Genomic DNA, 25,166 nt, shown 5'->3' with positions numbered 1-25,166 from the left:
TAAAACATTAGGTTGATGTCTCATGCCAAAAAATGTTCCTAAATCCTAAGCCCAACGGCCAAAGTTTTCTCGATTAATTGGCATCAAAGTATTTGATCACAATAACCCGGCCCGAGCTGAAGCCTTGAATTTTATTTATGGATTTTTAGGGCAACTTTTTGTCCTGAATATCAATAAAAGATAATATATTTATAAAATAACAAAAATAAGATAATTTTTTTTTTTAAATATCAAGAAAGGGCAAGACATTGTTCATCGTCTTCCTCTGCCTCTTATTCATCTAAATACATTCTTCATACGAGAGGTGGAGCAGGGCACAAGTGGCGTTCTCCTTCACGGTTGTTGTTTCAGTCTTGAAGTTGAGGAGAGGTTTAGAATCGCGACACCGTTCTCTTGAAGCTGAGCACATTGAGGTTTCCTCTCTCTTTTCGTTTTTCCTTGGATTCGATGTTGTTGCAGAGGGGAAGATTGAAGAGGAAAAATGGAGCTTCGACTTCTCGAGCGGGTCTCCGTCTCTCATGGCATTGCTCACACCAGGCGTGTTGCTGAAGCTCTTACAGCACGCGAGTAACAAAGAGGTGAAGGTCGTTGGTGAGCACTGCTCGACGCTCTTGCAGGTAATCGAGATCGTGCCTTCCCTTGCTGGAGGAGACGATCTGTGGCAAAGTAGAGGATTCTTCTTGAAGGTTTCAGATTTGTTGCATTTGGCTTACGTTTCAATCTCGGACAAGGACGTCGATTTGATCTTCAGTGATAAGATCCAGCTCGGCCAGTTTGTTCACATCGCTCGGCTTGACTCCAGATCGCCCGTTCCGGTGCTTCGTGGTGTTAAGCCTGTGCCGAAGAGGCTCCTGAAGCCGAGCATCGGAAGAGGAGATAAGAGAGATAAGAGGCCTTACTGTCCCAACACGAGCAATCTTGAGGCAGTTTTCCTGCTTGTTCTTTGCGAGGAGTCTAAGCTCCATGGCTGCCTAGTGCGAGAGAGCAAAGAACGAAGGGGGAACTGCTCATCATCTTCTACCTCTGTATTCATCCGAATACATTGGATTTGAAGCTTCGGTGATATTTTTCAAAACAATCAGCAGAGGAAGACGATGAATAGTGTCATTGCCCTTCCTTCATATTTTTCGAAAAAAGTTACTTTATTTTTATTATTTTATAAAAATATTATCTTTTATGGATATTTAGGACAAAAAGTTGCCCTTATCCGCTAAAAACCCTTTATTTATTTTTTGATAGAAATGCATGTGAGGGATAGGGCTATTTTTTGAAACTGAATTGATATTACCAGCTTTTGGAAAATCGATAATCCAAATCGAACCAAAGCTAACCAGTTGACTGGTTCGATTTGTCAATTTTTTGGTTTTTTATATTTACAATATATTATAAAAAATATAAATATATCATAAAAAGCTAAAAATATATAAAATATTATATTTTAAATAATAAATAATATATTATATATTATAAATACATATTTATATATAATGTATATTCATTAATTTATAATATATATAATATATATAAAATATATAAAAATATATGTATACCGGTCGACGCCGATTTTCTATATTAATTAAGGAAAATATTAAGGGGCATTCCGAGAATTGAACTCGGGACCTCTCGCACCCTAAGCGAGAATCATACCAATACCAAATGCCTAATTGACATCCACGAATTCTATTTTTTAGTCAAGTCAATCTTTGTTTTCCTGGTTGCTCTGCAACAATTATATATTTTCCTTGGATTTTCAGAATTCTGAGGGCTCAGAACCTTTCGGGAGTTCTCCCACCAGAGTTGGTCAAACTTCCGAAACTCCAACAAATGTAAGGGTTTCTCGTTTCTATCGTAATCCTACGGTTCATTTTAACATTTACATTATTACATACGTAATTCGGTAATTCCCCAACTTAATCATTTACTGTATTAACTAAACTTAACTAATAACTACCATTCATGATTGTTCTTCCACACAGAGACCTCCCGCGCAACTACCTTAACGGCACCATACCTCCAGAATGGGGCTCTACGCAGTTGGTGAACATGTAAGTAGTCCATTTTATATGCCTCTTCTTCACAGTCACAGCTCCTTTCTGAGCCAAAGTTTTTCTTTTTCATCTGATATTAACCAAAGGACCTCACCGCAGTTCTCTCGTCGGAAACCGGTTATCGGGTTCTATCCCAAAAGAACTCGCAAACATCACAACTCTCAGAATGCTGTAAGTTCTTACTCCTCAATCCCCATTACCATTCTCTTTGTTTAAAGAAGTAATTCGAATTTTCAGGAATGTCGAGTACAATCAGCTTTCTGGTACTGTTCCTCCAGAGCTTGGGAATCAGGTCGGCATAGAGCGAATGTAAGGCCTTTCTTTCTTGCATTATTTCTGCGTTTTGTTGGGTCTCTGGGCTTTGCTTGAGTACATATATATTTGAAGAATTCGATATAGTAGGAAGAGTTGATTGTTTGGTTCAATAATCTGTCTTTTCTTTTTCCTCTGTTGTTATTCTAGTCTGCTTTCCTCGAATTATTTTACAGGGCAGTTGCCCGAGACATTTGCTAAGCTGACCAACTTGAAGGACTTGTAAGATTCTTTACCTTCTCCAGTTTTCTGTCTACAGTTACAATTACGGTCTTGTTCATGTTTGTATTAATTATTTGCATAATGCAGTCGGATAAGCGATAACCAATTTACTGGAAAGATGCCGAATTTTATAGGAAACTGGACACAATTGGAAAAACTGTAAGAGCTATATTTTGTTTTCTTTCAAATTTTGAGCGCTTTCTGACAGTAAAAATTGGAATTTCCACTTTTCAGTTTTCACTCGTTTTTAACACCTAATTTTTCTCAATGTCAGTGTCATACAAGCAAGCGGTTTGCAAGGGCCAATTCCTTCTAGCATTTCTCTTTTGGAAAACTTAACTGATATGTGAGTAATGATTAACTGAAATTGGTGTATATTCTTTTTATTTGGTGTCTTTAGACAAAACAGGCTTCAAATCCTACTTCTGCAGGATTCTTACATGAGAAATCTAAGGTGGCAACCTGTAATGAGTTCATTACCTTGTCCATATCAACCCTTGTAGCAACTTTTAATCCCTATTGTCATTTGCCACATGGCAAAAATGCACTTAATTTAGCCTTCTTTATTTGAAAATTCCAAGAGCTGTTTATTAGTTAGAGAAAAAAAAATCAGGACATGGTGTTTGGGGCTAATCATGAAAAATGGACATGTAACTCCCAGAAAATCCCTTAAGAGATGGGATGGTCTGGATTATCATGACAAACCTTATACTTGGCAGAAAAGCCCTGTTACTGCAAGCTTTCATAATAGCCAGTGAAAAAATGGAATGTCAATGGCCAATGGCTAATGTTGGTCCCAACTATCTGGAGACTTGGGAGGGGTGGACTGAGTATCCCTCCCAATTTATTTTCTAAAAGTGGTGAAAATTGAAATGCATTTCTCCTTATTTTATTTTCTAGCAAGTGGACACATTTTATAATATTTAGTTAAAGAGTCCTTTTGTGGTGAAAATTCTTTGCAGAAGGATTAGTGACATAAATGGAACAGAAGCAACTTTTCCGCCACTGAGTAAAATGATAAAAATAAGGACACTGTGAGTTGAATGGTTATTGATATCATTGCATAGGAATTATTCCTGTCTCTTACTATAGTGGTTTTAGTCGAAGTTAATCCAGTTTCTTGTTGTAGGATTCTAAGGAGTTGCAACATTATTGGAGAATTGCCTTCATATCTTGGAAGCATGAACATGACAAACCTAAAAACCTTGTAAGTTTAGATCTCCATCTCTATGAGAATTTCTTAAAAGAGAAAAGATACTTCCTAAGCAATGGAGCTTTCTTTTTTTCCCTTTTTTGTCAAGGGCTCATGTTTTATATATGACGAGATATCATGAGTTCCATGCACAAAACATTTTCCATTCAGTTTAAATGATTAGAAATAATGCTAGCATTATCACTATTAGTACTTAATATGCATTGAAATGAATTACCACTTTGTTTTCAGATCCACAGGTTATCAAACTAGAAGTACCAAAGGGGCATGGTTTGTATTACCTAATTTTATTGCATTGTGTTTACTTCTTCAAAACAAAGATTTCCCTGGGAACTTGGTTTCATGAGAAGCTTTAGGAATTTGGAAATTCCCAAATTCTCCAACTTATAGTTTCCTCCAACTAGGTATATCTTGCAGTTTACCTATTCTGCTTTATTTTCTTTTTCACTATAAGCTCCCTTGTGCATTTTCTTATTTTCAAATATAAATGCATTCTCTTGCCCTCCCCCCACACTCCACAAAATACTGGTTCCACACTCTCCCGTATAATCATTCCTCTTCTGCTTAGCCTTTCCATATGGCAGTTATGGGAGAGAGCTTCCACTGTAGATGGGAAGAATTATTTTACTCCAAAATAGCCATCAACTTCACTCAGATTAGATTAGCTACCTTGCAATGAATATACGGATGATCTGCTGTCTCTATTGTTGATGTACACAGAACACACTTCAAAGAATCCAGCTCCATTTCTCTCCTACTTAAACTGCCCTTTGTTAGGCATTTCCCATTCTTTTTGGTTCGTCCTGAATCAAGATCTTTGCACAGCTTGAGTAACTTATAATTCTGTATTAGACTTGATGTAACCGTTTTTGGTCACGTACCATTTTTTGGGATGTGTAAAATTTTTTGGCTAAGTACCTCGTGTTTGACCTGGTGGTGACGTGCCTTGGTGATGAGCTACTTGGTGGCGAACTTCCCGGGGGAGAACTGCCTGGTGGCGAACTGCCTGGTGATGCTTCCTGGTGGCGAACTGCCTGGTGGCGAACTGCCCGGTGGCGAACTGCCTGGTGGCGAACTGCCCGGTGGCGAACTGCCTGATGGCGAACTGCCTGGTGGCGAACTGCCTGGTGGCGAACTGCCTGGTGATGAACTGCCTGATGGCGAACTGCCTGGTGGCGAACTGCCCGGCAGTGCTACCTGGTGGCGAACTGCCCGACAGTGCTCCCTGGTGGTGAACTGCCTGATGGCGAACTGCCTGGTGACGAACTGCCTGATGGCGAACTGCCTGGTGGCGAACTGCCCGGCAGTGCTACCTGGTGGCGAACTGCCTGATGGCGAGCTGCCTGATGGCGAGCTGCCTGGTGGCGAACTGCCCGGCAGTGCTACCTGGTGGCGAACTGCCTGGTGGCGAACTGCCCGGCAGTGCTCCCTGGTGGTGAACTGCCTGATGGCGAACTGCCTGGTGACGAACTGCCTGATGGCGAACTGCCTGGTGGCGAACTGCCCGGCAGTGCTACCTGGTGGCGAACTGCCTGATGGCGAACTGCCTGGTGGCGAACTGCCCGGCAGTGCTACCTGGTGGCGAACTACCTGGTAGTGTTCCCTGATGGCGAACTCGTCACTTGACTTGCTCCTAGGCGGTCTGCAACTTCAGAGGATGGTGGAGCTCCCTGGTGCAGCGCTACCCGACTACCCCCTACGTGAGGTGATTTTCTCTCCTTTGTAGACGGCGGGAGCTGAGGGACCTGCGGGAACTGAATCAGAGGACCCGGGGGTATTTTCCCGGCGGGGACTCTCCGATGCCTAAGTTAGCATTCTGATTACAGAGGGCTTGGAGAGAAATGAGAGAGCTAGAGAGCGGGGGTTACCATACTCTTTTTTTCTCCTCCTCTTGGCTTTGGGGGTCGGAGTCCTTATATAGTGGTGCCCTCGCGGGTTAGGTGGGTAAAAAGCCTTCAAATGGTAAGATATCATATCCCGTCAGAACCGGGGTACGGTGATGAACTCCTCGAGGTTGTCAGGTCGGCGCCTGTCAGTCGACGGGTCGGTGTCCGGGCCAGGTTGCTAGGCCGGCGCCTGTGTCTGTCAGCGGGTCGGTGTCCGGGCCAGGTTGCCAGGTCGGCGCCTGTGTCAGTTGGCGGGTCGGTGTCCGGGCCAGGTTGCTAGGTCGGCGCCTGTGTCAGGGTCAGGTCATCAGGTCGGCGCCTGTGTCCGGGCCAGATCGCCAGGTCGGCGCCTGTGTCAGTCGGCGGGTCGGTGTCCGGGCCAGGTTGCCAGGTCGGCGCCTGTGTCCGGGTCAGGTCAGCAGGTCGGCGCCTGTGTCCGGGTCTTGTTGTCAGGTCGGTGCCTGTGTCCGGGCCAGATCGCCAGGTCGGCGCCTGCGTTCGGGCCAGATTGCAAGGTCGGCGCATGTGGCAGGCTCATCCGGCCAGGTCGCGCAGGTCGCGCCAGGTCGCGCGCAGTTCGCGCGCAGTTCGCGCAGGCCGCGCGCAGGTCGCGCGCAGGTCGCGCCAGGTCGCGCCAGGCCAGCCAGACCAGTGCCCGGGGGGGACCAACTTGGTAAGTTGTTGCCTGGGGGCTTGCCTAGTTGCCACGAGGTGCCACGTGTCGCAACTTCACTGGAGGGCCAGATCTGCCCTCATCAATTGCCCCCCACTCCCGAGCTGAGAGTAACTCAGCGAAGGGAGTAGATTTCTTTTGGCCTGTAAGTCGACGAGTTAGTAAGTTTTGATCCAATTCCTTAGGCTTTGGGAGCTGCCTGTATGTGGCGAGCTGCCAGTAAAACGAGGGGGTCTCCGCCGGTTTCAGTAGTGTAGCCCTTAGGCTCTGGGGCAACTTATAGTTCACTTTTGCTGATTTTGTTCCTGCTGAGAAAGCGTTTGGATATTTAGCAACAGTGTGGCCCGCAGGCTTTGGGAGTGACTCATAGTCTACTCTTTTTGATTTTCGCCCGTGCCGGAGAGGCGACCGGGTCTTAAGCAGTAATGTGGCCCGTAGGCTTTTGGGAGTGACTCGTAGTCTACTCCTTTTTGACTTTTGCCCGTGCCGGAGGGGCGACCGGGTCTTAAGCGGTAATGTGGCCCGTAGGCTTTTGGGAGTGACTCGTAGTCTACTCTTTTTTGACTTTTGCCCGTGCCGGAGGGGCGACCAGGTCTTAAGCAGTAATGTGGCCCGTAGGCTTTTGGGAGTGACTGGGAGTGACTCGTGGTCTACTCTTTTTTGACTTTGCCCGTGCCAGAGAGGCGACCGGGTCTTAAGCAGTAATGTGGCCCGTAGGCTTTTGGGAGTGACTCGTAGTCTACTCTTTTTTGACTTTTGCCCGTGCCGGAGGGGCGACCGGGTCTTAAGCAGTAATGTGGCCCGTAGGCTTTTGGGAGTGACTCGTGGTCTACTCTTTTTTGACTTTGCCTGTGCCGGAGAGGCGACCAGGTCTTAAGCAGTAATGTGGCCCGTAGGCTTTGCCTGTGAGGTGTCGAGCTATGATTGTGCTGCATCAGCTTCGTAATGCCGGTCACCCACTCCTACAAGAAGCTGCTAGGGGCTCGACCTTCGGGGGCAGCACTACTAACTTTAGGTTGCTAGCTCACACGGGAGCCTTGGAAGGCTCGACCGGTAAGGGCACCTATGTAGTCTGTTGGCCGTCAACTCCCGCGGAAGCCACGAAGAGCTCATCTTTGTAGGGGGACCTTGCGAAGATGACTGATGAGGCATCATCTGAATCGAAAGTAAGGTTTGGTAAAGCTACTTAGTCTGTTAGCCCCCTGCATAGTTTTTGAGTTCATAAAAAATGTAAACTATAAAGTGATATCTTCAAAAAAGTGAGGACTTAGCTTTGGTAGGATGATAACTTAGCTTTTGTAGGATGAGAACTTAGCTTTTCGTAGCGTATTCCCACAGACGGCGCCAATTGATGTAACCGTTTTTGGTCACGTACCATTTTTTGGAATGTGTAAAATTTTTTGGCTAAGTACCTCGTGTTTGACCTGGTGGTGACGTGCCTTGGTGATGAAATACTTGGTGGCGAACTTCCCGGGGGAGAACTGCCTGGTGATGCTTCCTGGTGGCGAACTGCCTGGTGGCGAACTGCCCTGCAATGCTACCTGGTGGCGAACTGCCTGATGGTGAACTGCCTGGTGGCGAACTGCCCGGCAGTGCTCCCTGGTGGTGAACTGCCTGATGGCGAACTGCCTGGTGATGAACTGCTTGATGGCGAACTGCCTGGTGGCGAACTGCCCGGTAGTGCTACCTGGTGGCGAACTGCCTGATGGCGAGCTGCCTGGTGGCGAACTGCCTGATGGCGAACTGCCTGGTGGCGAACTGCCCGGTAGTGCTACCTGGTGGCGAACTGCCTGATGGCGAACTGCCTGATGGCGAACTGCCTGGTGGCGAACTGCCCGGCAGTGCTCCCTGGTGGTGAACTGCCTGATGGCGAACTGCCTGGTGACGAACTGCCTGATGGCGAACTGCCTGGTGGCGAACTGCCCGGCAGTGCTACCTGGTGGCGAATTGCCTGAGGGCGAACTGCTTGGTGGCGAACTGCCTGATGGCGAACTGCATGGTGGCGAACTGCCCGGCAGTGCTACCTGGTGGCGAACTGCCTGGTGGCGAACTACCTGGTAGTGTTCCCTGATGGCGAACTCGTCACTTGACTTGCTCCTAGGCGGTCTGCAACTTCAGAGGATGGTGGAGCTCCCTGGTGCAGCGCTACCCGACTACCCCCTGCGTGAGGTGATTTTCTCTCCTTTGTAGACGGCGGGAGCTGAGGGACCTGCGGGAACTGAATCAGAGGACCCGGGGGTATTTTCCCGGCGGGGACTCTCCGATGCCTAAGTTAGCATTCTGATTACAGAGGGCTTGGAGAGAAATGAGAGAGCTAGAGAGCGGGGGTTACCATACTCTTTTTTTCTCCTCCTCTTGGCTTTGGGGGTCGGAGTCCTTATATAGTGGTGCCCTCGCGGGTTAGGTGGGTAAAAAGCCTTCAAATGGTAAGACGTCATATCCCGTCAGAACCGGGGTACGGTGATGAACTCCTCGAGGTTGTCAGGTCGGCGCCTGTCAGTCGACGGGTCGGTGTCCGGGCCAGGTTGCCAGGCCGGCGCCTGTGTCTGTCGGCGGGTCGGTGTCCGGGCCAGGTTGCTAGGTCGGCGCCTGTGTCAGTTGGCGGGTCGGTGTCCGGGCTAGGTTGCCAGGTCGGCGCCTGTGTCAGGGTCAGGTCATCAGGTCGACGCCTGTGTCCGGGTCAGATCGCCAGGTCGGCACCTGTGTCCGGGCCAGATCGCCAGGTCGGCGCCTGTGTCCGGGCCAGATCGCCAGGTCGGCGCCTGTGTCAGTCGGCGGGTCGGTGTCCGGGCCAGGTTGCCAGGTCGGTGCCTGTGTCCGGGTCAGGTCAGCAGGTTGGCGCCTGTGTCCGGGTCTTGTTGTCAGGTCGGCGCCTGTGTCCGGGCCAGATCTCCAGGTCGGCGCCTGCGTCCGGGCCAGATTGCTAGGTCGGCGCATGTGGCAGGCTCATCCGGCCAGGTCGCGCAGGTCGCGCCAGGTCGCGCGCAGTTCGCGCCAGGTCGCGCGCAGTTCGCGCGCAGGTCGCACGCAGGTCGCGCCAGGTCGCGCGCAGGTCGCGCCAGGCCAGCCAGACCGGTGCCCGGGGGGGACCAACTTGGTAAGTTGTTGCCTGGGGGCTTGCCTAGTTGCCACGAGGTGCCACGTGTCGCAACTTAACTGGAGGGCCAGATCTGCCCTCATCAAGACTCATTGCATAATGGTGAATGCTGAAGATACCTTCTACCCAGTAATCAATATAATAGGGCATGGATACTTTGTATAAAGGCAAACAAAAGTAGGAATAATGTAATGACAAATGGAAGTATCATCAAAATAAAGATTAATAGAACAGTTTCATCCATGGTTAGCAAGAAAGAATTACATAATTATAGATGAATTCTATGAATTTGGGTGGAGACTACAACAGTATGAAAGCCAATTCTGTAGTTTGGGGCTTGTTGGGTTTTGGGCTGATATTACTTTTTTTAGTTACATAGCATAGTTAGGGAGTTATTGGGCCTTAGGCCCATTAGTTTATGTTTTAAGTTAAGAGTGCTTATTCAGTTCTTACAAGTAGCCCACTTACTAAGGGCATACTTGTCTCTTCACTTTTTTTCTCTGTAGAAACCTCTAGAGGGAGTGGCATCCTCTTCTCTCTCTTCTCTCACTCCTACAGAAAAGGGAATCTTTGGAGGGAGGGGTTTCTAGGGTACCGGGAAGGTGTTTGAGGTTTATAATGGAGATAAATATCTTTCTTTTCATGTCAAATTGATTTCCTAATCTATTTTGGGAGTTATGGAGGGTTGTGGAGTTGAAAACAAATTTGTAGGTGAAATGAGACCAGGGAAGGAGGTGTTGAAGACCGCTTTAGGGCCAAGACCATCACTATAGTCAAGTTGGATGGTACAAACTACTTAGAATGGTCACAATCTACAAAGATGGCCATTGGTGCTTGTGGGAAATTAGGGTATGTCACTGGTGAGGAAAAGAAACCTGAAACTAACTACTCTCGTTGGGTACATGAGAACTACATTGTGATGACCTGGCTGTGCAATTCCATGTTGCCCCATATAAGTAAGAACTTTTCGTGGGCTAACACAACTAAGGTGATTTGGGATGGAGTAGCAGAAGCCTATTCACAGAATGAAAATGTTGCTAGAGCCTACAAGTTGAGAAACTAGGTGATTGTTGTTAGGCAGGGAGATAAGTTTGTTGCTATTTATTTTTCAGCCCTCAAAACCTTATGGATAGAGATAGATCATTTGGAGATTGTGGTTTGGGAAAGTAGAAAAGGTGCAATAACTTATTTGAAGTTGGTCGAGAAGAATAGGGTTTTTGAGTTTCTAGCTGGACTTAACCCTAAGTATGGCATTGCATGGCAGCATATTCTTTCCCGAGACAGTGTAACTTTCTCTCAGGCATATGCCTTTGTGTTTGGATAGGAGAGTAAGAGGAATGTGATGATGAGGAATCCAGGCCTTGAGCAGTCAGCTATGGTTAGCACAGTGAAGCCTAAGCCGAGTGGGGATAAGGGTGGAAATGAATTGAGGAAGGAGGACAAGAAGGATCTGATCTATGACTACTATAAGAAACCTAAACATACTAGAGATACCCACTAGAAGCTTTACTCACACTTTGTGTCGAGCTGACTCAGAAACAAGAAGGGAAATGTGAATATGGCAGTGACTGGTGATTTATCAGGACCACTTACTACAGCTTCTCTAGAGTCTATTGCAGTAGTTACAGTGAGGGCCGAATTGGAGAGATATGGGCAGTTTTTGAATTATAGGGATACAACCAGTTCCATCATTATTAGGTGGACAACAAGGTACAGATGGATTAGGAGGTAGCCATTCTACTTCATTTGCACATACAGGTAGTTCACATGCCATTGCAAATTATATATCCACTACAGGTAAGGGGGGCCTCCATGGATTATAGATTTAGGAGCCTCAGAATATATGACCAACATTTCTACCATTTTCTCCTCATACCACCTATGCTCTAACAGAGGTAGAGTTTCCACAACTGATGGATCACATGTTCCCATTGCTAGGGAAGGATCTGTCTAGATAATTAATACCATTACCCTACCTTCTGTCATTCATGTTCCTAGATTGAGTACTAATCATTTATCTATTAGTAGCTTGACAAAGAATTTGAACCGTTCAGTGATTTTTTCTCCTGGTCATTGTGTTTTGTAGGATTTGGAATCAAAGAGGACGATTGGGAGTGGTTGTGAGGTGAATGGAATCTATCTTCTTGATGCATTTCCTAGTCATTAGAGTTATCATGTCAGTAGGAGCATTGAGTCAGAGTCAGTGGGTCAAATTATGCTTTGGCATAATCGGTTAGGGCATTTTTCTTTTGCTTCTTTGCATTTTTTGTTTCCAAAATTGTTTGAGTCTGTTAGTTTGTCCAGCTTAAAGTGTGAGGGTTATTAACTTGGAAAGTATTGTAGGCATTCCTTTAAAGCAAGTAATGAAAGATGTTCTTCTGTTTTTGACATTGTTCATACTAATGTGTGGGGGCCATACCATGTTTCCTCTTTGGGACATATTGTCTTTGGTTCAACAATTCCATTACATGGTGCTAACCCAGTTTGGGGTACGAGTGAAAGTGTTTAGATAAAAAAATGCTAGGGAATACTTTGAAAAAAAACCTGGCATCATACCTATTGCAGCATGGAGTAGCCATCAGAGCAGTTGTACATACACTCCACAACAAAATATTGTAGCAAAAAGGAAGAACAGACATATTGTGGAAGTAGCAAGAAGCATGATGTTGAGTTCTACTATTCTAGTTCATTTTTGGGGTGATGTAGTTCTTACAACAATTTTCTTGATTAATCGGGTGCCTTCTCATGTTCTTGGATATAGCACTCCATTCAGCCTTCTTTTTCCTAAGGGGGAGATATTCTATATTCCTCTAAGGGTGTTTGGATGTGTGCTTTATCCATCTTCTTGGTCCTCACTGCTCAAAGCTAGACCCTAAGGTGAAGAAGTGTGTCTTCTTTGGGTGTGCAAGAAACCAGAAGGGCTATTGTTGTTATGATCCAATCTCCGGGAGTCGGCATATTACTATGAATGTCACATTTTTTGAGTCCACACCTTTTTTGCTCGGGGGTTATTCTCATGGGAAGTGTTTTGGGGAAGGAAGTGAGAAATCTATACCACTTCCTGTTCTAGCTCCTTTGTCCACTCTAGTGTCTAACTCACCTATCTCACCCACTTTGCCACCTTCCTTGCATCATGTCTCTCAGTGTTTTACACGACGTCGCCTACGATAGCATAGAGAGGTTGATTCCACAGTAGAGGAATCCACATCACTCTCTATCGGCTCATCGGAGATTCCATGTTCGATTGACACAAACCCAAGTATGCCTCTTGTTTCCTTTGATGGTTTAATTCCTATTGATACTACTACCCCTATGCCTAACACCATTGCAGATAACCTTGATCTCCTTATTGCACTCAGAAAAGTAAAGAGGAAGTGTATTGCTCATTGCATCTCACACTATCTTCCCTATAGTGGATTATCTCCTTTCTACCGAGCCTTCCTTTCCTCCCTCAACTCTATGTCTATACCTAGGAGTGTTAGTAGGCTCTCTCTGAACTTGAGTGGAAGACAACTATGCCAGAGGAAATGAAAGCATTGATTAAAAATTAGACGTGGGAGATTGTGGATTTACCTGATGGAAAAGAGATAACTGGATGTAGATGGGTTTATATAGTGAAGTACAGGGTTGATGAGAGTATAGAAGGGTATAAGGCGAGGCTGGTTGCAAAAGGGTACACTCAGACTTATGGTATAGATTACTTGGAAACTTTTGCACCAGTGGCAGAGATGATCTCAGTCTAGATTCTTCTATCACTAGTAGCTATATACTCTTGGCCACTCTCCAACTTGATGTGAAGAATGCTTTTCTCATTGGAGACTTGCAAGAGGTGTATATGGATCTTTGAACTAGCTTCTACAATGATGTGGAAAAAGGAAAGGTATGCAAGTTGAAGAAGTCTCTATATGGTTTTAAGCAATCACCCAGAGCTTGGTTTGACAAGTTTAGAACTTCATTGGTTGTATTTGGCTATATTCAAACTCAATTTGATCATACTCTTTTTGTAAAGAGGAGGGGGTTACTGGTGTCAACTTTGATAGTGTATGTGGATGACATTGTTGTCACAGGAAATGATCTGAGTGAGAAAAAGTTTGAGATTAAGAATCTTGGGGAGCTGAAGTACTTTCTGGGCATTGAGGTGGCAAGGTCCAAGCATGGGATCTTCATCTAACAGTGGAAGTATGTTATGGATCTACTACAGGAGACAAGAAAACTTGGGGCAAGGGAAACTGATACACCTATTGATCAGAACCACAGGATAAATGCTTCAGAAGGTGAACTAGTGAAGGATGTTGGAAGATATCAGAGATTAGTGGGGCAGTTGCTATACTTATGTATGACATGACCAAACATCTCTTATGCAGTGAGTGTGGTGAGTCAATACATGCATGCCCCATGAGGTCAGCATTGGGAGGCTATTGACAGGATACTTTCCTATTTGAAGGGACACCCAAGTAGAGGCATATTATTTTCTGACCGTAGACAGTTGAAGTTAGAGGCTTACACAGATGCTGATTGGGCAGGGTGTCTAGATGACAATAGATCTACATCAAGAGTTTGCACTCTTGTTGGAGGTAATTTAGTTTCATGGAAAAGCAAGAAACAGATAGTTGTGGCAAGGCCAAGTGTAGAAGCTGAATACAAAGCCATGGCACATGGTGTTTTAGAGTTCCTCTGGATTTGTTCCTTGTTAAGGGAGATTAGGGTTGAGGCTGAAGAACCTATGATGCTATACTATGACAATCAAGTAGCAATTAACATTGCCCATGACCCAGTTCAGCATGATAGGACGGAAAATATCGAAGTGGATAAACACTTTATAAGGGAAAGGGTGACATCCGGAGAAGTTTTCTTACCATATGTTGCATCTGACTTGCAGCTCGCTGATGTTCTTACAAAAGGTGTTGCAAGAAACAAGCTGGAGCATGATCTACGCAAGTTGGGAATGTGTGACATTTATTCCCAACTTGAGGGGAAGTGTTGAGTTTTGGGTTGATATTACTTGTTTTTATTTACATGGCATATTTAGGGAGTTATCGGGCCTTAGGCCCATTAGTTTATGCTTTAAGTCAAGAGTGCTTATTTAGTTCTTACAAGTAGCTGACTTACTAAGGGCATACTTGTCTTTGTACTCTCTTTTATTTGTGAGTATATAATCTATTGAAAGGGGCAGCCAGACCTAATTTTGGCTTCTCCCATTCTCTTCTATCTCTCTTCACTTTCTTTCTCTGTAGAAACCTTCTCTTCTCCTTCATTTCCTCTTTCTTTTACAGCTTTTATTATCAAAACAGGTCGTCCAAACTTTTCTACTGGGCTTAAAGTGTTCACCTACTTTTGCTGGCTTATCTCTCTGTTATGCTAATTTACCTTAATAGGTAATGCTAGAATGGTGGTTGAGTTGTGAGTATGTTGCACAACAAATTGTCTGAAAATATCGTTTTCTGGTTATTCAAAAATGTTTATACTACAAAACATTTCAACAGATTATGCTGATGTATTCTAAGAGCAATTCTGTGGTACACAAACTTGTTTTGTGATAATAGTACCATGGAAGCACTGTTGGGTTGTATATCTTGCAAATAAGGCTGTAAATATTGCATCCTAGACCATAGACCACTGTACATTGAGGTTATAAAAAGGGAGTGCAACTTTTACAGCCTCAATATGCAACAATTGTAGCCTAAAATACTTTTACAGTACCTGGAACTATGAAACAGATCTCTGTACCATAGAATTTGTGGTATTTTAATCATAAGTTGTAATATTGGCAAAAAAGTTTATAAAAATAAATGTGTATAAGAAATTCTGTAGCCCAAACTTTCTTATTATTTTTGATTCCATGTTCCACCTTTTCCTGCAGAGACCTGAGCTTTAACAAGTTGACAGGGCAAATTCCTAGTAGCTTTGAAAAGTTATCAAAAGTTAATTACATGTAAGTGATCTAATAATGAAGCTGTAGTTTTTGTATTTTAAGTTCTATTGTTGCTTGGGATGTGTTTGGTTGCAATGCAAATAAATTTGCACTGATGCAAAATTATGATAGTGCAAATGATTTAAGTGTACATTCTGATCTATCTTTGTTTCAAATTTTAGCTTATTTTGTTTGATTGTAGTACAAATGAAGTAAATTGAGACGTGAAGCAGAACAAAGTAAGACCCAAAACAAAATTAAACTAGAACATGCATTTTCTCCATTTGCACTCCCATACATTTGTACTAGTGCGAATAAAATTGCACAGCAACCAAACACAGCCTTAAGAACAACTGCCCAATCATACAATTTCATTGATGTGATTTTTGTCCAGATATCTAACAGGAAACTTTCTAAATGGTCCTGTTCCTGATTGGATGTTGAAGAAAGGAGAAATTATGTAAGTTTCTCTTCATGCTTTCTTTGAGTTTTAGTCATACAGATTACTGGATGACTAGGACAAAGAATTGGTTTTTTTAGCATAGTAGAAATTAGTTTCTTAAGTACTACCTTTTTTTTTTGTTTTTCATATCCACTTCTCATTTTAAATTGCAGTGATCTTTCCTACAATAACTTTACATTGAGGAGCTTAGGGCAACGAAGTTGTCAACAGAGAAATGTGTAAGGGCACTTATATGAAATTTCAACTTCTAGTTTGATGCAGTTAAATATTTTGTTTTGATTTCTAAACTTTTTGGCACATTTTATTTTACTCAGGAATTTATTTGGAAGCTCTTCTTTGGAAAACAACTCGTAAGTTTCTTCTTTTATTTCTGTAGAATTACATCATACGTTTTAAATTATTCAAAAAGACATGCCTTTTGGACTACCTCTTTGATTTATGTTTTTTCTCTATAAAAGCATTCAAGTACATACTTCATAAATCTGACATTCTCTTGACCTGATATCAATCTAGCAATGGAGTTGTTACATGCTTACAGGGCCTTCATTGTTCACAAAGTAAGTATGCATATTCGAAGTTAGACTACTATCCCTTTGTGTTTCTTGGTTAAAAATTTCTATGATTTTTTTTTTTTTTACTTTGTTTCTGTTCTAATCACATATTGCATATCATTTCTAACTAAATTAAGCAAGCATGCACATGAATCAATTCATTATAAAGGCCAGTGAGACATTTCAAATAGGATTTAGTCAAAGTAGAAGAATAATTTAAAATAGGAGAAGTAGAAGATAGAATGCAAAAGAACTAGTAATTTAGTTGACACAGTTAGAAAAATAGAAGCAAACTACAAATTATGATATCATAGTATTGTGGAAGGAAAAAGGAAATGCTAACCCTACAACCAAGAAGTGGTTGTAGAAGTTGCTACTAATCTAACATGAGACACATGGTAGGCCAATATTAGGCTACCTGTTTAGTCACTCACATCATTTTGTGTACCCTTTTACTTCATCCTGCCCAACAAGTAACCTAGGGCTTGCCTTTCATGATTCTTGTGTTGGGGTGGTAGAAAATTCTACAAATACTAGGTTTTAGGGTTTAGCATTTCCATTGTTTATTTGACCAAATTGTGCTGGGGTGGTAGGAAATTCTACAAATACTAGGTTTTAGGGTTTAATTCTAATAATAGTTTTGGAATTTTGGCCATGTAGCTGGGACGCACCCAAAATTTATATGTTTTCATGAATAAGTATGATACCTAGTCCTTTATTTATTTTTACTTTTATAGTTTTACAAAAAAATATATTTCTTTTTTGATCAGCAAAAATTTCTTATTAATAACAGAGAAAAAGTTACAATCAGTTACAATAGTTATAGGTTGCAGTAATGCATTAACCCAGTCTGCAAACACATACAAGCAGCTACATTTATGCCCAGTACAAGGTAGATCTATTTGCCCCCTGTTTTGCTAAGGTATCCGCCGTCCCATTTGCAGTCCGTTTGACCCAACCAAACTGAGAGTTGAGCCTCCTTGCAATTATGTCAAATTCTCTGAAAATAAATTTGAGCTTCCAAGGTGCTGATGTGGTGTTTTTAGCCCAAGAAATGACCAGTAGTGAGTCTCCTTCTATTTCTAAATCTGTTGTTCCAATCTGCTCAGCCATCTTTAGACCTTGAAGTAGAGCTAGAGATTCAGCCTGTATTGAGTCACCAATACCTATTGGTCCTGAGAAGAGTGCCACCACTACACCCAGATGATTTCTAATCAAAGAAAAGGTGTACAAGGCATTTACAGGGAAAAAAAACCCAAAAAATATAAAAGAAATCCTGATTCAGACATATAAGCCTTTAGCAACAACCAAACTCCAAAAATTATACTTGAACTGGAAGCCAACAAATAACTTCAAAATAAACAAGTCTCCTTAAAACCCCCAAAGCACACAAATCAAGAGAATCCAAATCTCTCTCAAGTCTCAATGGAATAAAGATCACCACTAGGGCAGATCACCCCTTTCCTTTACCTCTGCCACATGTACATTTTCATCTTGTTTTCTTTGTTCATGTCCTCTCACTACTTACAGTGTTGTCATATCACAACTTAACAGATTTTGGATCATTCTGGAAGTATCTCCATCAGCCTTTTCCATCACCAATTTGATCTTCAGAAAACTATTTTGTCACACAGAAAGACAAACTCCTATAAGATCTCAAACCTCTCTGACAGTTTCCTAGTCAACCTTTTCCCTTACTGACTTGATCTTTGGCAAATTCTTTTCCACCCATGCATGATAATCCCAGTGATTTTGTTGCCTGAGCTCAACACTCCAAGACTTGATTTATCAGAATATACTTTCGTTTTTTGATAAATGATTTATCAGCATATACTTGTGAGAACAACTCTTTTGCCCATTTTGACTTACTCTTTTGATTCATCTGTTCCTGATCAAAGAACTCATCAGACCCAACTAATCTTTTCCCTTATATTTTAGTCAGGCGTTCTTTAGTTTAATATTAAATTAAAAGTCCTAAAATAACTATACATCCTTTGGACCATACCTAACTATTGCAGTTTTAATTATAAAATAAAAACCTAATATAAAATGAGGGTCATGCCAAGCCATAAAAAATAAGGTGTTATGTTAAAGTCCCTATTTGTTTTTTTTTTGAAAATAATTTGTTGTGTGAGTAATCTGGTTGTTTGAGGGGCATTCTTGTCCTTTTATATGTCTTTTGTTATTAAGGCTGTGTTTGGTTGCAGTGCATGGGAGTGCAAATGTAAAAAATGCAAAATCTTTTTTAATTTTGTTTTGGATTTTACTTTATTCTGCTTCATGCTTCATTTGTACTGCAATCAAACAAAATAAGCTAAAATTTGAAAAAAAAAGGTCAGAATTTACACTCAAATCATTTGCACTACCATGGTTTTGTATCAGTGCAAATTTATTTGCGTTGCAACCAAACACAGCCTAAGGGGCTTAAATGAAATTTATGTACTCCAATATAAGTTCTAATGAAAGGGGGATATTCCCTAGCTTTTCTTTTGGCTCCAAATCTTTCTCTTCGAATGTTTCCTCTTCTCTCTTCTTCTCCTCTCTTCTTTCTTCTTTTCTTCTTTTCTTCTTTCTTCCTTTTATTTTATCCTTTCTTTCTGTAAATCTTCTTAATTTTTTTACCACTTACATAATGATAGGAACAACCTAGTCTTGCTTTTAGATATCTTCTGTTTAAGATTTGTTAAATTAAAATTAAATAATTAAAACCATAAGAGTAATCCAATTTTTGTTATGTTTCTGTTCTTTGAATGTTTCCACATTTAATGCATGTGTAGCTTGACTATTTGAAGAAAAATATCCAACTATACAATATCAAACTCTGATTTAGGTTATAGGTTGTATCCAAAAGCTAACTGTTAGGGAACCCTATCAGTAGATACTCCTGATTGGCCACATCAACCTTTCACATTTAAGAAAGCTGTCTACTGAGAACTGACTTGGTTGAGACACCTGAGACTTTTCTTTTCCATGAAAAAAGTTCCTTTCATTATTCGAATTTTTACATAGAAGAGAAATATTTCTTAATTTAGAGAGAAGCTAACACTGCAGTCGAATACATCTTTATGTGTTATTTTGACAATCTTTGCAACATGATCATACTCTATAAAGAAGATGGAGCTGATTATTCCTCAAAATGTTAAAAACTATAGTTTTTCTTTTTCATCTTATTCTTCGATATTTCTATAAACTAAGAGCTGGAATGGTTTTTCTCCGTCTAACGTGGTACCAGTTTGACTGACCATCAAATTTTTGCTGACATCTTATGTACATATGAGGACCATTTCCAAGGAACCAGAAGACAATGGTTGTGTTTCTGTTTCTGGAAACCAGAAACATGTTATATTTGCAAAAATACAGCATCCTTGTGATAAGGTGCATTAAAGTTATCACAGAAATGCATGATTTTATCTCAACCTGTTTGGCTTATTTGGCCTTAAAGGTGTAATGAAGGTATAGATAAGATGCAGAAATAGTGCCAGTGTCCAGAGAGTTAGGTCATGTTATTTTTCCACTCAAGAGAAAAATATCAAACATTGAATTTTACTCTATTCCTTTGGAGAATGGGAAAATGTCTAATCAATATTCTGCAGAATATTATTTGCAATGAGGTCATTGGAGATAATCAGTTGTGCCCACTAAGTAGTCTCCTTGGCAGAGAACACTGAATAGTGGTCTTAATGGTTCATTTTTCCATGTTCCATTGGAGTTGTTCCTGGGCAAGCCAGCACACAAGATTCCCCCTTCTAATAACTTTTCAACTATCAAAAACTGAGATGGAGTTTATTAGACATGGATATGGATGGTTGTAACTAAACCTATAAATTCTTTATACTTTCCTTTTTTGTGATTATATCAAGCAGACACTAATTGTTTATTGTTTTTCCAATTAGATGTGTATAAACTCAATATAAATTGTGGTGGACGAGAAGTTACAATAGGAGACAGCATATATGGATCTGATCAAGACACAGCTGGTCCTTCAACATTTTTCCAAAGTAAATATAACTGGGTCTTTAGCAGCACAGGTTACTTCCTAGATGATGACAAAAATGTGGATGACTTTTTAGTAACAACTGCATCAAGACCATTAAACAACCCTGAAAACTCTGAATTGTACATGTCAGCACGCCTTTCTCCCCTTTCTCTTACATATTATGGATACTGTCTTCTAAAGGGAAGTTATAATGTGAAACTTCACTTTGCTGAGATCATGTTCACAAATGATAGAAATTTTAGCAGCCTTGGAAGACGCATATTTGATGTTTATATTCAGGTAGTTAATATTTAATCACATTTAGAAATATACTTCTATAGCTTATATTTATCAGATATTAAGTGTAAGTAGTTTATTGCAGGGAAGATTAGCACTGAAAGATTTCAATATAGCAGAAGAAGCGGGTGGAGTGGGCAAGGCAATCATCAAAAACTTTAGTGCAGTTGATGTAACAACTGGAACTTTAGAAATCCGTTTCTACTGGGCTGGGAAAGGAACAACAGGAATCCCTTATAGAGGCATATATGGTCCTTTGATATCAGCTATCTCTGTGCAGCCTAGTAAGTCTACTGTTTTTCTGGAGATTTTCCTTTAACAAGTGTAATTTTAACTAAATAAGTCCAGTTCTTGACACAAGTAGAAAAAATAATACATAAGTATGCTATGTTGGTTTGCATTTACTAATTAATTGATTTAAATTGTATCGATCCAATGGTATTTATTTTCTCTTGGTCTATACTCTAAGGTAGATCAATTAGTGTCATTACCTGATGTTGTTGATCCTGGCTATCCAGGGTCTTGTGAGGGGTGGACTGGATATGGACCCTTCCTCTGGCATTTTTTGCATGAAGTGGCCAATCTCAGACTCAAGGTTGCATTTTCATGCTTGTCAGCTTGAGGTTTTACCATTAAACCAAGCAAGGGATCCTAATAAAGCATCTCAAATGACACATTTAAATGACAAAGAAGAAAAGATTATGAGAAAGGAAAGAAATGATTTATTTAATTGAAAGTATTTAGGTACATTAAATCTAGTCTTATCTGCTTGAGCTCTGGTTGGGTGATGTAGGACAGCCCATTTCCAGTCATTAGAGAATGTTGAATGCATCTTCCTTGGTCATAAACCTATGGATGTTGATGCCTGTAATGGCTTTTTAAAGGAATAAAAAAGAAAATAGAGAGAGAGAAAGAAGAGAGAGAATACCCGGAATCACTCATGGGGTACCTAGAATCACTCTAGGGTATGGGAATCACTCACCATAATTAGCATAAGCTCAAGACAAACTCAATAACCTTCATTTATCTTTTTGTAAAACGTCCATAAATGTTTATAGACTCGTACGAATCCTAGGAGTCAAAATTGTTAGACTCGCAAGAATCATAGTAGGATTCAAACTAAATTGCTATTATCCTATTTCAATTAAAAGAAGAATCAATAACTCTAATCCTACTTATTCAATGACTCTGAAACTTTAAACATAAACAAACTTTAGTTAGACAAGTCAGACCTTAAAATTGGACCCCACATAAAAATTATAAAATGACAATAATACCCTATTATCCCAAAATACATTAATACATAAAATTTCAGAAAATTCCAATTTTTGACTCTTCAGCTCCTTCATCATTGGGATTGTTTTTGTTTTGGATCACTTAAATGAATATGATTCTTTGAGATCTGTTTGCTCATATGACAAATGGAATTAACTCAATTTCAACATATGACCCATAATTCAGCTGTTGCTTTATAATTAACCATGGATATTTGATATTGTTTCTTCTGGCAGATTTTAAACCTCCTGAAGACAGAAGGAAGAAACCTGAAGGTGTTGTAGCTGGAATTGTGGTCTCAGTAGTAGGCCTAATCTCCTTGGTACTCGGTGTTCTTTGTGTCCTTTGGTGGAAAGGCTGTATAGGATATGATACAATGGACCAAGGTAGGGAAAAACTGGTTATATAAATCCTATAAGAAATGAAGACATAGTACTTTTACTGCAGATATAAAGAAGAAAGACAGATTCCTGCTTCATTGACTTAATAAGCAATAAAAAGGAAATAAAGAACTTCAATTTTACTATGTAACCAAACAAGAAAAAACACCTTTTATCTTCACTACTTTTTCTCTTTTTCAAATATATGCTTCATTTTTTATGGCTTTCAAATATTCTATTATTTGATATCTTATTGTTTTATTTTTTTTTCCTTGAATGAGTATTCATACTAAACCTAAATCTTAATGAAAATTTAAATGGTGGCAAAAATATGCTCAAAATTGACCTGTGATCTATTGTTTACATTCTGCCTTTTCTTTGTGTCACATGATTTGGACCTCATGATTGCAGGCAACTTTACTAAGAATCATGTTGAGAATATAAGTTACTAGTCACAAAAGTATTTGTCTTTTTAAAATAAATTTCTCATCGAGCTTTACTCTTTGGGCAGATTTGAAAGGTTTAGATCTACAAACTGGTTCCTTTACATTAAGACAAATTAAAGCTGCCACAAACAACTTTGATGCAGCAAACAAGATAGGAGAAGGTGGTTTTGGGCCTGTTTACAAGGTATTCTATATAAAAGCCTATTTTCTTGCTCTGTTACCCAGATATAAAAAGGACATGGGTAACCTAATGTTGGAGAACAAATTTACGCTAAAAAACAAAGTTTATGGCATGGTATGGTACTGATGAACAAGTTTAGGGGTATCACTATCACTCTCGGTGTATCACTGTTTCATCCAAATGCATCAGCATATTTAATTTACTAAGCATTACTTAGAATAAACCTTAAATTGTTAGTTTATCACTGAAATGCAGGGTCTTTTATCAGATGGAACCATTATAGCAGTTAAGCAACTTTCATCCAAATCAAAGCAAGGAAACCATGAATTTGTGAACGAGATAGGCATGATTTCTGCTCTGCAACACCCTAATCTTGTAAAGCTTTACGGATGTTGCATTGAAGGAAACCAATTGCTGCTAGTATACGAGTTCATGGAAAATAACAGTCTTGCACGTGCTTTGTTTGGTAGGATCAGCATTATTTAGTTCAGTGCATCTGTTTCAATAAATTATATTCTAATTTTTTCTAATCTGATGATGTAAAGGTCCAGAAGAGTGCCAATTAAAGTTGGACTGGGCAACTAGACACAAGATCTGTGTTGGGTTAGCAAGAGGCCTTGCTTATCTCCATGAAGAATCAAGGTTGAAGATTGTTCACAGAGACATCAAGGCTACTAATGTTCTTGACAAGGATCTTAATCCCAAGATATCTGACTTTGGGTTGGCCAAGCTTGATGATGCAGAGAAGACACACATGAGCACAAGGGTTGCTGGAACTTAGTGAGTTACCATGAACTGCAAATTTTTTGAAATTCTAGTATATAGTTTTTACTCTGTGCTAAAAAAGAAAGGAATTTTGTTTTGTTTACCATTCATAATTAAGAAAAAAATTTGATCTGCTAAACAAGATTCTTTAGTTCCAGAAATCCCTACTCAATCTATCAAGTTTGAAATAGTAGCAACCTGTCCAAAGTTGCAGAATAATTTTAGTAGTATTATACCCTTTAGAGAAGTTTAATAGTAATATTTGGTGAGAAGTGAGAACCATAGCATATGATAGATATGATATCATATAGAGAAAATATGAATTTTATTATTATTTGTTTTCAGTGGATATATGGCACCAGAGTATGCAATGAAAGGTCACCTTACTCATAAAGCAGATGTATACAGTTTTGGAGTCGTTGCCTTGGAAATTGTTAGCGGGAAAAGCACCACTAATTTCAGGCCAACAGAAGAATGTCTTGATCTTCTTGATTGGGTAATTTTGTTATGTTACAATTCCATTGTTCATTAATTTGATGAATCATTAACAACTTTTATTTAACTTGAAAAGAAGATAAAACAGGGCTTACCAGATGTCTTATTTTAGGCCTTTGTTCTGAGAGGGAAAGGAAATTTGATGGATTTGGTGGATCCAAGGTTAGGATCCGAGTTCAACAACGAAGAGGTGATGAGAACGATTAATGTAGCTCTATCATGCACTAATTTCTCTCCTGCACTTAGGCCTATCATGTCTTCAGTGTTGAGCATTCTCCAAGGCCAGTCAATGATTCCAGAGTCTTTAAAATCAAGCATCTCTTATGATGAGTTAAGGCACAACTCTATCCAGGATCATTATCAACAGAGCCAATATCAGAATATGGTTAAAAGCCAGAACTGGAGTTTATCACCAGATGGACCATGGACTTCATCTTCTACATCCAACACAGATCTATACCCAATCAATCTGGACTGCCTGTATTGGAGCAACCGAGAGTAAAAAAGTGTATTCTTTCTTGGTTGGTTTTCCACGTTTGTCACATGTATCCATTTGGTATGTTTATTATTCATTTTGATCTCTGCTTAATTTGACAATGAATGTACTAGGACGAAATGTTTTTAATGGATTGTAACAAGGACTAAATTAGGGCAGATTAATGCATAGAAAGCTTAGCAACATGTATGATAAATCAGGCAGGTATGTATTTTTACAAACGACAGATATGTAAACATTTGGATACAATAGAGAAATGCATATAAATCACATAAATATATTAATAACACTAAATTTAAAGCTGAATTATCTATGAATAAAATATAAACACATAAGAAATGCACACTTTAATAGGTTATATGAAGATAAACATTACAATCAACAATACTAGGACTTTAGAATATATACACGATACAGTAACTATTACTTTGTTTCAATTTTTGTAACTATAATTTCCAACTTTTATTATTTTTTGGGAA

General features: G+C 40.6%; 1 protein-coding gene across 3 annotated transcripts; it reads left to right on the top strand.

Annotated features, from left to right (window-relative positions):
• Positions 1-241: 241 nt before the first annotated feature.
• On the top strand, positions 242-24,883 carry LOC104589779 (putative LRR receptor-like serine/threonine-protein kinase At1g07650). Of its 3 annotated transcripts, XM_088901451.1 has the most exons (23): positions 242-617; positions 1,755-1,826; positions 1,977-2,045; positions 2,148-2,219; positions 2,305-2,357; positions 2,511-2,582; positions 2,670-2,741; positions 2,857-2,928; positions 3,545-3,616; positions 3,712-3,789; positions 15,312-15,383; positions 15,757-15,822; positions 15,978-16,043; positions 16,140-16,175; positions 16,339-16,382; positions 20,270-20,652; positions 20,735-20,933; positions 22,161-22,310; positions 22,816-22,934; positions 23,187-23,397; positions 23,477-23,711; positions 24,042-24,192; positions 24,304-24,883. In XM_088901451.1, the coding sequence occupies exons 3-23, from the start codon at positions 2,019-2,021 to the stop codon at positions 24,691-24,693; spliced, it is 2,640 nt and encodes an 879-aa protein (XP_088757577.1). In that variant the 5' UTR covers positions 242-617; positions 1,755-1,826; positions 1,977-2,018; the 3' UTR covers positions 24,694-24,883. The 3 variants fall into 3 exon arrangements, with proteins under 3 accessions (XP_088757577.1, XP_088757579.1, XP_088757578.1); XM_088901453.1 differs by having other exon boundaries at positions 243-1,826; positions 2,286-2,357; positions 2,537-2,582; XM_088901452.1 differs by having other exon boundaries at positions 243-1,826; positions 2,286-2,357.
• Positions 24,884-25,166: the final 283 nt, after the last annotated feature.

This window comes from Nelumbo nucifera, chromosome 3 (genome assembly GCF_055504915.1).
Source record: "Nelumbo nucifera cultivar China Antique chromosome 3, China Antique-T2T, whole genome shotgun sequence".
NCBI classification, from domain to species: domain Eukaryota; kingdom Viridiplantae; phylum Streptophyta; class Magnoliopsida; order Proteales; family Nelumbonaceae; genus Nelumbo; species Nelumbo nucifera.
Note: the sequence above shows the minus strand (reverse complement) of the source record. Positions and strands in the feature narration are given on the sequence as shown.